The sequence below is a fragment of the Neophocaena asiaeorientalis genome, unplaced genomic scaffold (assembly GCF_003031525.2).
Source record: "Neophocaena asiaeorientalis asiaeorientalis breed wild unplaced genomic scaffold, Neophocaena_asiaeorientalis_V1.1 scaffold684, whole genome shotgun sequence".
Taxonomy (NCBI): domain Eukaryota; kingdom Metazoa; phylum Chordata; class Mammalia; order Artiodactyla; family Phocoenidae; genus Neophocaena; species Neophocaena asiaeorientalis.
This window is the reverse complement of record NW_020174048.1, coordinates 1,756,932-1,771,043: the sequence shown is the minus strand read 5'-3', so window position 1 is coordinate 1,771,043 and position 14,112 is coordinate 1,756,932. Positions and strand designations below refer to the sequence as shown.

At 48.6% G+C, this 14,112-nt stretch overlaps 1 protein-coding gene across 1 annotated transcript in view; it reads right to left on the bottom strand.

The window, feature by feature from the left end:
- Nucleotides 1–14,112, bottom strand: part of COL4A1 (collagen type IV alpha 1 chain) — a 95,274-nt gene that overhangs the window by 3,232 nt on the left and 77,930 nt on the right. Inside the window, exons 44-53 of the mRNA XM_024754023.1 lie at nucleotides 13,350–13,535; nucleotides 12,609–12,742; nucleotides 11,483–11,555; nucleotides 10,644–10,715; nucleotides 9,386–9,514; nucleotides 8,309–8,407; nucleotides 7,205–7,417; nucleotides 6,116–6,293; nucleotides 2,266–2,380; nucleotides 1–150 (exon numbers count right to left, since the gene is read on the bottom strand). The exon at nucleotides 1–150 is cut by the window's left edge and continues 16 nt beyond it. Of these exons, the coding sequence (XP_024609791.1) occupies nucleotides 1–150; nucleotides 2,266–2,380; nucleotides 6,116–6,293; nucleotides 7,205–7,417; nucleotides 8,309–8,407; nucleotides 9,386–9,514; nucleotides 10,644–10,715; nucleotides 11,483–11,555; nucleotides 12,609–12,742; nucleotides 13,350–13,535 (1,349 nt within the window). The remainder of the gene's footprint in view (nucleotides 151–2,265; nucleotides 2,381–6,115; nucleotides 6,294–7,204; nucleotides 7,418–8,308; nucleotides 8,408–9,385; nucleotides 9,515–10,643; nucleotides 10,716–11,482; nucleotides 11,556–12,608; nucleotides 12,743–13,349; nucleotides 13,536–14,112) is intronic.

The following is a 14,112-nucleotide window of genomic DNA, read 5'->3' as shown; positions in this document are numbered from 1 at the left end:
CGTAGCAAGCCAAAAGCTGTAAGCGTTTGCATAGTAATTGCAAGTCCCGCGGCCGTGGCACTCGATGAATGGGGCGCTTCTGAACTCTTCCAGACAGGACCCAGGGGAGGCCAGGGCTTGGCCAGAACCTTCCGCTCCGGCGCTGGTGTGCTGCGGGGAAACAGGAGCCGTGAGCCAGAGGTGCCCGCCCACCCCGACGGGCTTCCCGGGCCCCAGGGAAGAGCCGGGATGCTCCCTCCCGGAAAGCCGCCCTCTCTGTCTCCCGAGGCCACCGGGGAACACACTGGCAGCCACACCGCCCCATGGCCTCACGCCGGGCACACCCAGTGCCAGGAATCAGCCGACCGCTCCTCCCGGGGTTGTGGGGGGGAGGTGACTGGTCCAGCTTCACCAGCATTTCAACAAACGCTGTCCTCACTGTTTTCTTCTTGGAACACTGAAACCTCTTCTAACTTGGGGCGTGAGATGACAGCCAAAATGTGTGGAGGATGCTGGGACCAACTGATGTGACATCAGACTTTCTAAACGAAATTATACGGGATTATCAAAATCCTTTGTTTGCTACATTAGGTAGCAAAATCCTTTATTATTTGCTACATTAGGTAGCAAAAGCCTTTATTTGCTACATCCTTTATCCATTTTCTTTTCTTTAAGAAGAGAAAACTTAAACAAGAGAAAGAGGGAAAAGAAAGCTACTGTGGTAACTGTTTGTTCAGTTGGGTTGAAGTAGGCTCACCTGTCCTCAGAAACCAAGACGTAAAATGAATGATGTACAAATGGAAGATATGGCAAAACCTCTACAGGACGGCTATTACGGACATAAGAAAAGTGAACTCTGGAATTTTAGAGCCATAAGGGACCTCTGAGGACAAAGCTAACGCCCTTGATTCCCAGATGAGGACCCCAGGATCCCAGAACATTCCAGATCACACTTTCCAGGCAAAGCTGAGATGGGAACAGGCCTCTGGAGGCTGTCAGATCTGAGCCCCTCAGCTTCACCACAAAGCCCCCAGGCTCAGCAGTGATGGGATGCCTGTTCTCCAGAACCTCATCATCTTGGTTTGCTCTTGGTTTTGAGAAATTATGGGCAATCGTTGTTCAGATCCTTGTATGACACCAGGACAAGGGATGGGGAAGTGACAGAGTGCTTTCCTCCATTCTTTACTCCTTGGATCAAGGGCCTCTTCTGTCAAACTGAGACTCCATCTAGTACTTCTTATGATAATGGAGTCAAAAGTCCGATCTGTCTTTGAGTCAAAGTTGTATGCTTACATCATTGCGAGCACCTTGATTTCTCTACACCATAGTTCTAACCTTTCTGGCTTTCTTGATAAAGTAGTCGCCAGGCAGTATTTAGAATTATCAAAACGACTTGCTAAATTTTGTTGTTGCAATTTTCTGGGCCTGTTGAAGAGTCTATATGCGGGATCTTCAACCCAGGAAATCCCACCATCCGACTGGTTAGAATCCAATACACAAGCATGTGAAGAACTGCTTTTCTGGAAACTTCTACACTTGGAATAACTTACAGCAGAAAAACACAGTTAAGAGGCCACTTTCCCTGTCAATCAAATAACAAGGCTAATGTTGATTTGGTGGTCACAGGTACGTACGACCTGGCCACACCTGGGAGTGTGAAGATGGGGCTGGGCTTACAGTGGTGACATGGGAAATGTTTGTGGGGGATCGTCTACCGGGAGTGATTCAGGTGTGGCCTGATCGTCCAAGTTCAGAGCTTCTATGTTTTCAACCAGTACTTTAAACTGAGGCAATAAGAAACTACAACGGGATCTCAAAAGGGTGCTGTGTTTCCTGTTCTAATTGGCTTTTGGGAGAAAGGGAGCATTGGGGGTCTGGCATCCGGGGCAGCTGGGCGGTAGGAGAGCAGACTCACATGGGAGGGGTGTGGACCCTCGGGCCCCTGACACCGGCCAGTGCCCCCCCTCTCTTCCTGACTCTAGCTTCTGCTTTGGGGCTTGCAAGCATTTTGGTAAATGTGTGCCCACCACGGGCGCGCCCTCCCCTTCCCCCCGGGAGGCGCTGACTCCGAATCTCATCAGGTCACCCAGCTACCTAGGCCCAGAACAGCCACTCCGTGGAAGAGGAGGGCTCTGAGCCGGAGCTGGATCCCCTGCTGTCCTCTCCCAGGGGAGCAGGCCAGGCTCCTGGAGACGCTTTGCAGGGGGCCCCAGGAGCGAGAGAAAAGAGGTGGGGTGATTGTGGGCAGCTCTTTGGGGGAAATACGGAGTTTCCCCAAACACTTACCATCACAAAGGAGTAGCCAATCCAGAGCGAGGACCAGCCGCTGGGGCACTGCGGGATCTGGATCGTTTGGCTGTGCACAGCCATGACCATGGCCGGAGCCTCACACACAGCACACCTGGAAGGCACGGAGCAGAGACGCTCAGCACAGCCGAGCGGGGCCTCCACCGGCTCGCCCCTTTTCCCGTTATCTGCGCTCTGTCTCGCCACTCCATCTTTCTGACCCAGTGATGTGTTTTACCGAATAGATCAGGTGTCCCCTGCTTGGACTCTGAGGCTTAGGGTCTTCTCACTGGTTTGATAAGCCTGCCTCAGTATTCAAACATTAAGCTCAAAACCAGACCCAACACTTGTCATTTAGCCATCTACTCTGTAGCAGGAAGGAAACTGGAAGGCCAGGTTGTAATAGGGACCATCTCCTGAGGCGCTGGGGCTGCAAGAGACTTTTGTGTTCTCCTTTGTGTATTTCAGTGTCTTCCAGTGTTTCAGCAATGAGTGTGGATTTCAGCAAACACGATGAATGCTCCAGAAAAAGGAGATGGTGCAATCCAAGGGCTACCGCTTGCGGAACACGGCGACTTGTTTTAAGCCCTGAATCATCTTCCGTGTGAGAAGAACATTTAGTGAATTATAGTAACTAAGACAGATAACAAACCCAGGGCTGGCTGTCCATGTGAGCCTCTTCCGGAGACTCTCTCCAGACCTGGAACCAACAGACCAGTGAGGGGGCTCTGCCCCAGGCCGGACTGGACGTTCCCCAAGCCAGGCTGGCTCGTGCGCAGCCACTGGGACTGCACCCAAGAATAAGTGACAGCAACACACAATGTTCTGACTCAGACCTGCTCTACTAAGCGACCCTTTGATGGTGGGATAATGTTTTGTTGAAAAAAAAAAAAAATTTAAACATCAGCAGTAAAATAATTATATTCAAGTCACAAACTGAACAGAATGCTAACAATGCTGGTAAATGACTATAAATGGTGTTAATAATTACACCTAGTTATGCCGGAGCATCTGCATGGAAATGGATTAGGAATGTGAAGGGGCCGAAATGAGTCATTCGGTTTCCCGTGTGCGTGTGCATGTGCGCGCGCTCTTTTCTATTTTATTCACACAAATGCAGATGAATTAAGGGGCTCAGCTAGACAACAGTGACTGAAATTGGCCTTCTACATCTGCCGCCATCTGCCTGCCAGACACAGGAGCAGACATACAGCACAGAGGAAAGTGTTTCATGTCAGGCTCTCTCTGGGCTGGCGGATTCAAGCCGCTGCAGAGACGTGGTCTGGACCCCGTCCGATGGGTGCTAGGGGACAGAAAATCACAGATTTAACGAGCCAGGAGGTCCCTTCAAATCCATACACTCTCATTCCCCATATTACCTATGAGAGTATGAGACCACAGTTAGTTGTGTCAAAAGGCAGAATTAGAACACAGTTAGAAAATTTTGTCAGGATGACAGCAGAAAAGTTGGTACTTTTTCTGCTTAAGAGGAAGGATTTTGTTATTAACTCCTTCTAAAATTAAGCTTTAGGACGTCCCCAAAAGGGAGACCTCAGAAGGAACCTGTGAGTCCTGAGAAGTCGTCAGAAACCACTAGGTTAAAGTAACCGTGGGACCTGGGCGCTCAGAGACCCAGAGGAATGGGCAGCATTATTACAAAAGGGGATGTGAGGTGTGTGTGCTTTCGGAGCAGTGACTTAAAGGATGTGACTTCTGAGGTCACATCAGACACCGTGCATCTGTGGGTCAGTTAACAGGGAGACGTGAAAACCCCAAAATGGGCAGCGCTGGGGCGTTTAAACAACTCATGGTAACGGGTCCACAGAGAAAAGCAAGTCTCAGACTTGAGGCTTCTCCTGGACCTGTTTCTGGAATGTCCTAAACACATCCCAGAGCCCTGTGTCCCAACCAAATCAAGGTCAATGTCAATTTTATCAAGATGGTAAATAGAAGACAAAAACGAATAATCATTTTCTACCTGTTGTCCAAGGAAAGCTAAACAGAAACACAAAGGTGATTAGCGGTTAGTTCCTGTTCTTGTGTACCCAGCATGGTTCTGAGTGAGAAAATGCAGCACAGCTCAGCCCCCAGGGACCCCGACACACGGGAAGGACATCTGCGTTTTGAGAGGTGCCTCTCTGGACGTTACCAATGACTCTTCCCATTTTAAGACCCGTGAGATAAGTTTTCTTACAGCTCAAAAGAAAAATCTTAGAAAGCTGTCAGGAGATATTTTGAGGTAAAGCCATCAAAAACCTGATTTTTCAGGCTTCCCTGGTGGCGCTGTGGCTGAGAGTCCGCCTGCCGATGCAGGGGACGCGGGTTCGTGCCCCGGTCCGGGAAGATCCCACATGCCGCGGAGCAGCTGGGCCCGTGAGCCATGGCTGCTGAGCCTGCGCGTCCGGAGCCTGTGCTCCGCAACGGGAGAGGCCACAGCAGCGAGAGGCCCGTGTACCGCAAAAAAACAAAAAACACCTGATTTTTCCAATAGGCATCTCCCAGCCTTTCTGGTCCAGGTCTACGCGGTACATTCTTTTAACAAGACTGTTCTGTGAGGACCAGCCTTCCACACTCTGGAGCTACGGACCCCATAAGTGACCAGTCCACCCCGAAGTAGGTGGTGACCATCCAGTGACGGGTGGTCACCACACGGGGTGCTGGGCTGCTCCAAGCACCCACCCCGTCCCGCCTCCCCTCTGACTCCAGACACCTCTCAGCCCACATCACTAGTCTTTCTTCCTATTCAAAAGCTGCTATTTCTCTAAAGGAAACATAGAAAAGCTTCCATTCTTCCTCACTCTCACTTTCCTAAGGAAAACTTGTCCTGCCTTGTCATTCTTTTCACCCTTCACTATCTTCGTGTGTAAAAGTGAAATTAGAGACTAGCTTCTCAGTCAAACACGTTCACACCTTTGCCACTGTTCTATTTCTTCTGAGTATAGTTAAGGAAGCAACTTTTAATTAGAAGGAAAGAGGCAAAAGTAGGAAAATCGTGTACTTTTCGGTCACAATCATTTCAATTTCCCATTTTATTTCCTACCAGGAAGACTCTTGGGGACCTGAAAACATACCCCAGACATTAATTAGTGTGGAAAGCACTTAATTTGGGAAGTCGTTCAAACACATGCAGTCTCAGTGGGTACCACATCACCTCAAGAGTGCAAAGACTGGTGGGGTGGAAGAGTGAGAAAAATCTTAGGATGTACACGTTAACGTGCAGGATACATCAGTATCATCTTTCGTATCTAAAGCACAGACATACAGTATGTCCGTGGTGTCATCATTTCCTGGGGACCGCCTTACACCCACAGTTAAGCGCCACTGAATTGTACACTTAAAAATGGTTAAGGCGGTAAATTTTATGCTATGTGTTATGTTACTTTATGTTATTGTTTTACTACAATTAAAAAATAAAATTTTTTAAAACATTCCTTGGGGGTGATTCCAAAAACTATATCTTAAAAGACTCCTTAGGGAGATAATTATTTAAGAAAGAAAAAAGCTGCCAAGCTGTTCTAAAGTTTGCCGGGGACTCCAGCGACACTGCTGGTTCATGGCAGGGAAGGCAGCCACCCGGTGAGTCACACAAGATAACACGTCTTGTTCCAAAGCCGGGCCTTATCTCACCAAGGGTTTGCACTAAAAATTTTTAAGAAGATAACCGACTTTTACGTCCAATTATTTGTATGGCTGATTTCTGTTACAAAACTCAGGTATCGCAATTAGTAAACAGAATGGCAATAGATCAAATGTTTGGGGGAAAATGGAAAAACACAGTAATAATCTCTGTCCTGGCTGTGAGCTGCTTTTCTTCGTCAATTGTATGTGTGCTCCGATGGGCTGCACTCACCTGCTGATGAAGGGCCTGATCCCCTCCCCGGTGATGGGCGCCATGGACATGGGCATAGGCTCCGGGGTGGACAGCCAGTACGAGTAATCATTTCGGGAGGCGAAGTTGCAGACGTTGTTGATGTTACAGAAGAGGAAGGGCATCGTGCTGAACTTGCGCAGACAGCTGCCCGCCGTGCCTGGGGATGCAGGGAGAAGACACTGCTTATCATTCCCAGTCTGCCTCGACAGAGAATGCAAGTGAGCTAGCTAATAAAGACATCTACCCTACCCATCCGCTAAGGTGGAAATAAAAATGTTTTGCCAATTACAGAAAGAAGGAAATAAATGTACCAAACAGACTAGTATGATTGGAGATGAGCGTTAAATTCAACGGGAAGTGATCCAGGCCAAAGGGAAACCATCAAGAATTAGCAGGATGAACAGAAACAAAGCAGTTCATCGGTAGAGAGAGACCTTTTCCTGCAACTGAATTCTAGAAGGAACTTAACGTGCAGCTCCTTGTACCACAGCTAGTAACTCACTGGGCCGCGTCTTTCATGAAATGCAGAGCTGTCTTTATATGTGTTTGCAACCTCAGGGAAAGTTAGAGGTGTATAACATTAGAACATAATTTGGTGGAGCAGATCCGGAGAGGGTTAAGAGAAGGATGACAAACACACAACTCTCTATTGATCTAAACTAATAGAAGGACAGAGGAATTTTGGACAGGATAACGTGGACATTTTTTAAAACAGCAACGGTAAAGCTGCTCTATTTTGTGACTATGAATGCAGACTGTTAAGTGCGTACTCCAGGTACCTTGATCCTACTTGATAATTGGAAGAAGACGTCAAAAGTTTTATTAATTTAAAATTTTCAAAGAGTCACAGCCTTTATGTCTGCCTTTATGTCTGGCTTCCCATTAGTAATATGGGGGCTGTCGGTAAGGATGGCCCACTCGGTAAGGATGGAGGGAAACAGGACTCTTTTCCTTGACTGGGTCTCGGTGACACTCCAAAACGCAGGACCAGAGTGGGAACACAGCCCGGTACCACCCAGCGCTGGACACGCGACGTGGAATGAACACACCCATCTGTAGATGCCTCACCCAGGTCCTGGCCGTGCGCCCGCTCATTGCCTTGTACGTAGAGCAGAGAGTACCCATGGTAGAGGATTTTGGTCCCAGGAGGACACTGGGGGTCGTCTATTGTCTGACTGTGCCTGGTCACGAGGAAGCCGTGATCAACAGACGGGGTACCCGGGGGACCCATGGATCCCGGCAACCCATCAGGGCCGGGTGGACCCGGGAAGCCTCTTGGACCTGAAAGACAGCAGAGAAATACGCTTCCTCAGTTACAAACAGGCGAGACTCAGTACAACCACCACCTCCCTCGTGCCACCTCAGCTTCTCCCCTCTGCATCCCACCTGGAGATGTTTTATATGCATGGTGCTTGAGGCAAAGCAGAAGCTCATAAAGTCAGTCCAATGAATAAATGAAATACGTGAAAATATAAATATATGAACAAAGGAAGTAAATGACATGACTCCATGCATGTATTCATACAGCATTTGGGAGCTCCTCTGAGGGAGGATTATTACAGGATGATTAAAACGACCATCTTTTAAGGTAGCTTCCCAGCCTTAGTGGCCCAAAGCCAGCATATGGAATCAAGGGTGGAAGGAAGCTCCCGTGCAGGGCGTCCTCCTGTCCCCTGGGTGACCACGCTGCCTGCAGGATGCCCACAGGCCTCCTGCTGGGCTGGGCGCTCTGTCTACTTAGTTGCACCCTCAGCCTTTGGCATCCCAGCCACGATGGGACCTCTGAGGTCCTGCTTCTTGGGAAGCAGATCAACTTCAGTCCACGCCAGTCAGTGGCCTTCCGGTACCATCATCTGCTCGCCTTGCCCTTCGCTGAAATGGAGTGTCTCAGCTGCAGACTCTTAGAAAACCAGATAGGGCCGTCCCTACTGGCCTTCTTTCAATAACGTCTGGGAGGCACTGAGCTCTGATCAACATGTCTCCCTACACAGAAAAGAATGATGGCAACCCTTAGCTCCTCTGTAAGATCCTGTTTCTCCTAAGAAACAAACTTCTATGCAAATCTTTCAAGAAACACTTCCTTTTGCAGGTTTCCACGTGCCTGGGCCTAAGGCTTCTAACCCGAAGATGCAGATCGAGGGTAGTGAGGTTGGGACAGCACAGCAAACCTACCAGGAGGTCCAAAGGGTCCTGCCTCTCCTTTCTGGCCAGGGGCCCCATCAAACCCGGGAATACCTGGTGGCCCAGGTAAGCCCACAGATCCTGTCACACCTAAAGAGAGGAGAAAGAATTCATGATCCGGTTGTGGACAGCAATAAATAGGCCGTATCTGCTTCTTCCCTTTTGAAATGTCTTCTTCGGCCCCCTGAGAGGGACGCACAGGGCCTCGGACTACAGGTGGGAAAGCTTTCCCAGAAAGCCAGAAGGTTAACACACACTGTGCAGACCGACACCCGCTCGGGGCGCCTCATCTCGGAATTTGGGGTTCTCCCCGGCTCCCTCCTGTTCTTGTTCTTGTTCGGTACACAGTTTGGGGAAAGGCAGTCACATGGGGGTAGGGAGAGATCTGATGCCTTTGCATTTTCTCAGGTGTTTCCCCCTCTCGGCCACGTTCTGGTGTCTCAGATAATGTTTAGACGCCGGGTTTATTGACGTGGGTAGTTTTTTTGTTTTCATGTGTGTGGTTTATTCCTAGGTGGTTAAAACAAATTTTCATGGATGCTACCTTTCTACTCTAAGTGTTTTCATTCTTCCATCCCCACTCCTCAGCAATAGCTTTGGAAGTAAGGAGTGTTTAGCCCCAATAATCAGAAAGATTCTAGCTTAAGGTGTCCGGGAACCACAGGGATTTGCACAGATCTTGGCCACTTGGGTAGAGCTTTGGGGCCGCCGTGGAGAACACCCAGCCCTACAATTCTGGACTGCTGCTTCCTGCAGTCCCCTATCTCCTGGCCGGGAGAGATGCTTTTCCCATTCCTTTGCCCATGTTTTTCTAAGTGAACATAGACGTACTGAGTTGTGTGATGCCCTAGCTTTTCTTGGATTTCTTTTTCTGACCTTGTTAGGCCTCTTCAGAAACTTCACGTGGTTTTGACATACACTGAAGGAAGGTAGAAAGTCATCTTCAAATACGTGTTTACACAGTCACTGCCCAGAGGCCGTTGTGAGACATGCGGGTGAAGAGGAAACGCCGCCCGGGTCAGCTCCCTCCCGCCTCCACAGCCCTCTGCACAGCGCGGTTATTCCTACCTTGTTGTCCTTTGGGGCCTGGAGGTCCCTGAAGCCCTTTCAGACCTGCGGGGCCCTCAGGACCAGGGAGCCCTGGCTCCCCTTTGATGATGTCGTATGGACCCGGGGGGCCCGGGGGACCAGGAAGACCTGTGGGAATCAGGGCAGCCACTGGTCAATTTCACAGTCCACATTCAGGGCAGAAACAGCTTCCGACATGAAACCCCATCAAACGCAGCGCTTCTCAAAAGGAGAATCACCATCAAAACCACGAGGGACCAGACCCTCACGACGAGACACACGGGCATCTGCGCGTCTCTATTATCTAACCTAGAATCCTGAGTCCTCGGGACTGGAACAGACCTCGGGGTCACCAGTGTCAAATGTCCACTCAGATCTGGAGGCCCTGATGGACCCCTGACCCAAGGGGAAGCTCATCCCCCTCAAGGAACCACCCCTCACGTGGGGAGCTCCACCAGGTGAAATTAGGACTTTTTTCTCATACGTATCCGAGATCTGCCTTACTGCACACCAGAACCACTGGTCTTAATCTTTCAGCGCTGAGTAAACGTAAACCTCCTCCTGCCTGACGGGCCCTGAAGTACACAGAGCGGCCACATGAAGCTGGGGGCCTCGGGTCTACCGCAGCCGCCCTTTCCTCCATTTCCTCGCTCCTCCCACGTTTCCCCATTTATTTTCTCCCCTAACAATCCACTTCTCAGTGCATTCTGGTTGCTCACTCCCTCTCTTGAAACACGGTCTTGAAAACTAAACGCAGCCCTCGAAATAAGCTCTGACCCGCAGAGACCAGGATGGGATGCAGACTCCCTCAGACCACTTCCTTCTAAGACCAGCTGTGTCTCTGGAGCCACTCGGCACGTCTGGCTCCCCGTGGAGAAGCCAAGGCAGCCCCTTTCTTAGAAAGAAGTCCATACTGTCCAGCCACAGTTTGTTCAGCCTGCAAGACGGACTTCGTTCCTGATTTTTACGGCTGATTTCCGTCTGCCCTCAGAATGTGGGATCTTCCCGGACCGGGGCACGAACCCACGTCCCCTGCATCGGCAGGCGGATTCTCAACCACCGCGCCACTAGGGAAGCCCCCTGTGAGATTTTGTCTCTCACCCCTTTCCACTGGATTTATCTCAGGCACAGACTTAACAAACTTGACTTTCAGGACAAGTCGTTGGTAAAATGTCAACTAGATTAGCCAAATATAGGAACCCTGCCAAGTGGCCAAAGAATTTTCAACTGCTGTTTTCTAATGACCAAATTCTCTTACCTTTAGTTCCAGGGAAACCTTGGTCTCCTTGGTCACCTTTAACTCCCTGAAGGCCAGGGAGGCCTTTCTGCCCTGGAGGAAAGTAAAACACTGTCTTTGCACAGAATTCCAAACAATAACCGTGTGTGTGTGAATACACACAGTATATACATATATGCACATACACGTACACATATGCTTATGTGTACATATACACAGCTACATACATATACACGTATAATACACGCATACACACACACAGTGAACACATTTCCAATTTATGCATGTGGAAGAAAAGAACATTACTTGTAGTCAGCTATGTAAAACTTTTGATGAAACTCTTCTTTCTAAAACCCAGAGGTCACATTTTTCCAAACATGCAGCAAACCATAAAATGGTCACAACCAGTGGAAGAGCACGTGATTCTGTTTTTGGTCACCATCTGGTTCACACGTGTCCCCAACTAGACCACAAGATGCCTGCAAGCTGAGGACTTGTTGTATTCACCTTTCATTCATATGTACCTGATGCTGCAGTAAAAAAAATCAAAGTGCCTGGAAGCTGGTAGGCACCCAATAAATATTTGCTTCAAACATTAAAAAAATAATGCATGGCCCAAATCCATGACTTCTCATTGAGACGCAAATGATCCACTGATTCTTAGTACGAAAATCAGAATGTCTTTATACTGCTATGCATGGGATTCTACAAACGGGGCAGCCCCCCAGAAATGGCATTTTAATTTGAAGAGAACAGGATCTTGTACTGCAATGCTAGGTCTATCAACAGGAAAGCACCAGGGGCTGCGGCTCTGGTGGCAGGTAAATGTGTCTTCAAGCGGCATCTCCCTTATGTCTTACCTTGAAACCCTGGAACTCCTGGAGGTCCCATATCACCCTTAGCACCTGTAGCTCCTGGAGAGCCACCGACCCCCTAGACACACAAAGAGAACGTCAGTCGGGAACGGCTCGGGAGACATAGGTCCCTCAAGCAACTGGTAGTCAGGAAGTTGGGAACAGCCCCTCCATGTTCTGAAGTAGCTCTGTGAACAAATGTTGCCTGTGGTTGCTTAAAGATGTAAAAAGAATGACAAAACCTGTGTGTGTGCTTAAATTAGGGAGCTGGAAATTGCAGCAACTTGCTTCAGTCACTCTGTCCCTTCTGCTTGTCCGCCTGTGTGGTAAATTCCAGGAGCAGGTGTAAATCTTACATCCCACTGTCCCCACCCCATAGCACGATGCCACGAACAGAGTCGAAACTCCCTAAACATCTGTCATGGCAACATCTCAATCTATCAACACCAAAGAACCTTTCTGGATGACTTTACTCCCAACACTCAACCACAGTGATTTTTCTTTAAAATTAGCTTTGCATCTTTTCTTAAAAGTGCTTTTAAATATGGAAAAAAAAACATAAAAAATACTAAAGAAGGATTCTTTTCCTTTATAATACAGTGATATTTTTGTATTTAAAAAATATTATCTTAATTTCTAGATATTTCAACATAGTTGTTCCTTTCTCAGTATACAAAAAGTTGTAATGTTTCTTTGCTTTACCTTATTTTAAAAAGTGCCGTAAGCAAAATTACATGCACAAACATATATCTACATATGTGTACATATAATGCACATATGTATACATAGAGGTAGACAGACACTGAATGGCACTAGGAATAGGGATATATTTCTATGTTACTGAGGCTTTCTTTTTGCATCATTTGTATACAGATTTTTAAACCCAGGCATTGAACTATAATCTCCAGTAGTATAACGTTTCACTTTTGATGGTTTGTGTAAAACTAGATTGTAAAAAGTTTTGTAATGGTTGCCTATCATGATGCCAGTAAAGATGGCTGATTACTTGCCAGAGAGAAGGGGCTGCTTCAGGGAGGATCTGGCAGTGTATCACACATGAACACACACACACACACACAAGTATTATCTTATGATCCTTTTCAAAAACAAGACCTGCCAAGGGACAACTCACCGGCATGCCCTGGAATCCTGGGTCTCCCTTGGGCCCTGGAGCCCCAGGAGTGCCCGGCCAGCCTGGGTTTCCCTTGTCACCTTTCAGCCCATCAAGCCCAGGGAGCCCTGGAGGCCCCACGGGTCCCGGAAGCCCTAATGGGAGACACAGAAGTCCCACGTTTGAGGTCAGAGGGTGGTTTTATGTGTAAGTGTCACTGGGCTGTGGTCGTCACCACTGCCACCCAACTGTCCCCAACTGTCTACAACAACATGATTTAAGCAGCATGGGCCCTGAAGACATCCAGGCAGGTCCTAGAAGGAAGAATCTCCTCGACAGGCAGTAAACGTCGGTATAAACACCACAGTCTCAGAGTCAAGTGCCCTGTGGTCTCTGTGCTCAGGGGTGGCTGTGCTGTAGGGCAGCCACCTGTTCATGGGGGAACAGGTGTGACAGGAGGTCGTGCTGGTTTTAAACAACCAGCCACACATGGCGTTTGTGCTCCAGGCCTTTTCAGTAATGGCCTTCTCCCTCTCCCTAATTGCTTGTTCCTTGAAAGAAAGAGCACGAGAAAAGCACTGACCCAATGGAGGCCTAGGTAAAAGGGGCCCAACGTCTTAAGCAGTTTCAATGGTAATAAGTGTTGCAAACTTCTAAATAAAAAGCTCATTTGAGAACTTAATTATTCCAATTTCTCTGATACTTGTGTATGTTTGTGCCCCTGTTTCAGTCCCAGCTCTGAACCTAGTGATACACCCTTACCTGGCAGGCCAGGTTGGCCCTGTGGGCCCCGGTCTCCTTTGCGCCCCTCCACCGCGTGGCCCGGGGTGCCTGGCAATCCCGGCTGTCCCTGTGGCCCCGGAGGACCCATGAATCCTTGTTCTCCTTTGGATCCAGGAATTCCTGGGCTCCCAGCTAAGCCTGGGAAACCCACGTCACCCTTTGAACCTAAACAGTAAAGACAGGTTGAGATCACGGTGAAATGCAGGGAAGAAGAGAAATCCAGTCCACCAAAGAGGAGGGAGGGGCTTCCAGAAGGATCCAGGAGGAAACCGGAGCTGGTGCCCTTCTCTCTCCTTTTTATTAAATAACGTGCCAGACACCCGCCATGGCCCACCTGAGGAAGAGAAAGCTTAGGGTACAAAGAAACTGCAACCATTCTTTACACTTTTTAAAGGTGGTGTTCTATGGCAAAGGCATTTGAATATATGTGCAGACAAGCCTGCAAGGTACGGCATTGCTGAAATTAAGGGCTTGTTCTACCAACAGGTGAATGAATAAACAAACTGTGTTACAGCTACACCATGGAACACGACTCAGCGAGAAAAAGGAATAAACTATTGACACAACGAACAGCACAGGTGACTCAAATTCATTATGCTGTGCGAATGAAGTCAGGTGAAAACGTACATGCTGTAGGATTCCGTGAATGTAAAATTCTAGAAAATACAAGCTAATCTACAGTGCCAGAAAGCAGACCAATGGTTGCTTGGGGGGCAGGTCGGGGTGGGGACAGGAAGGAGCG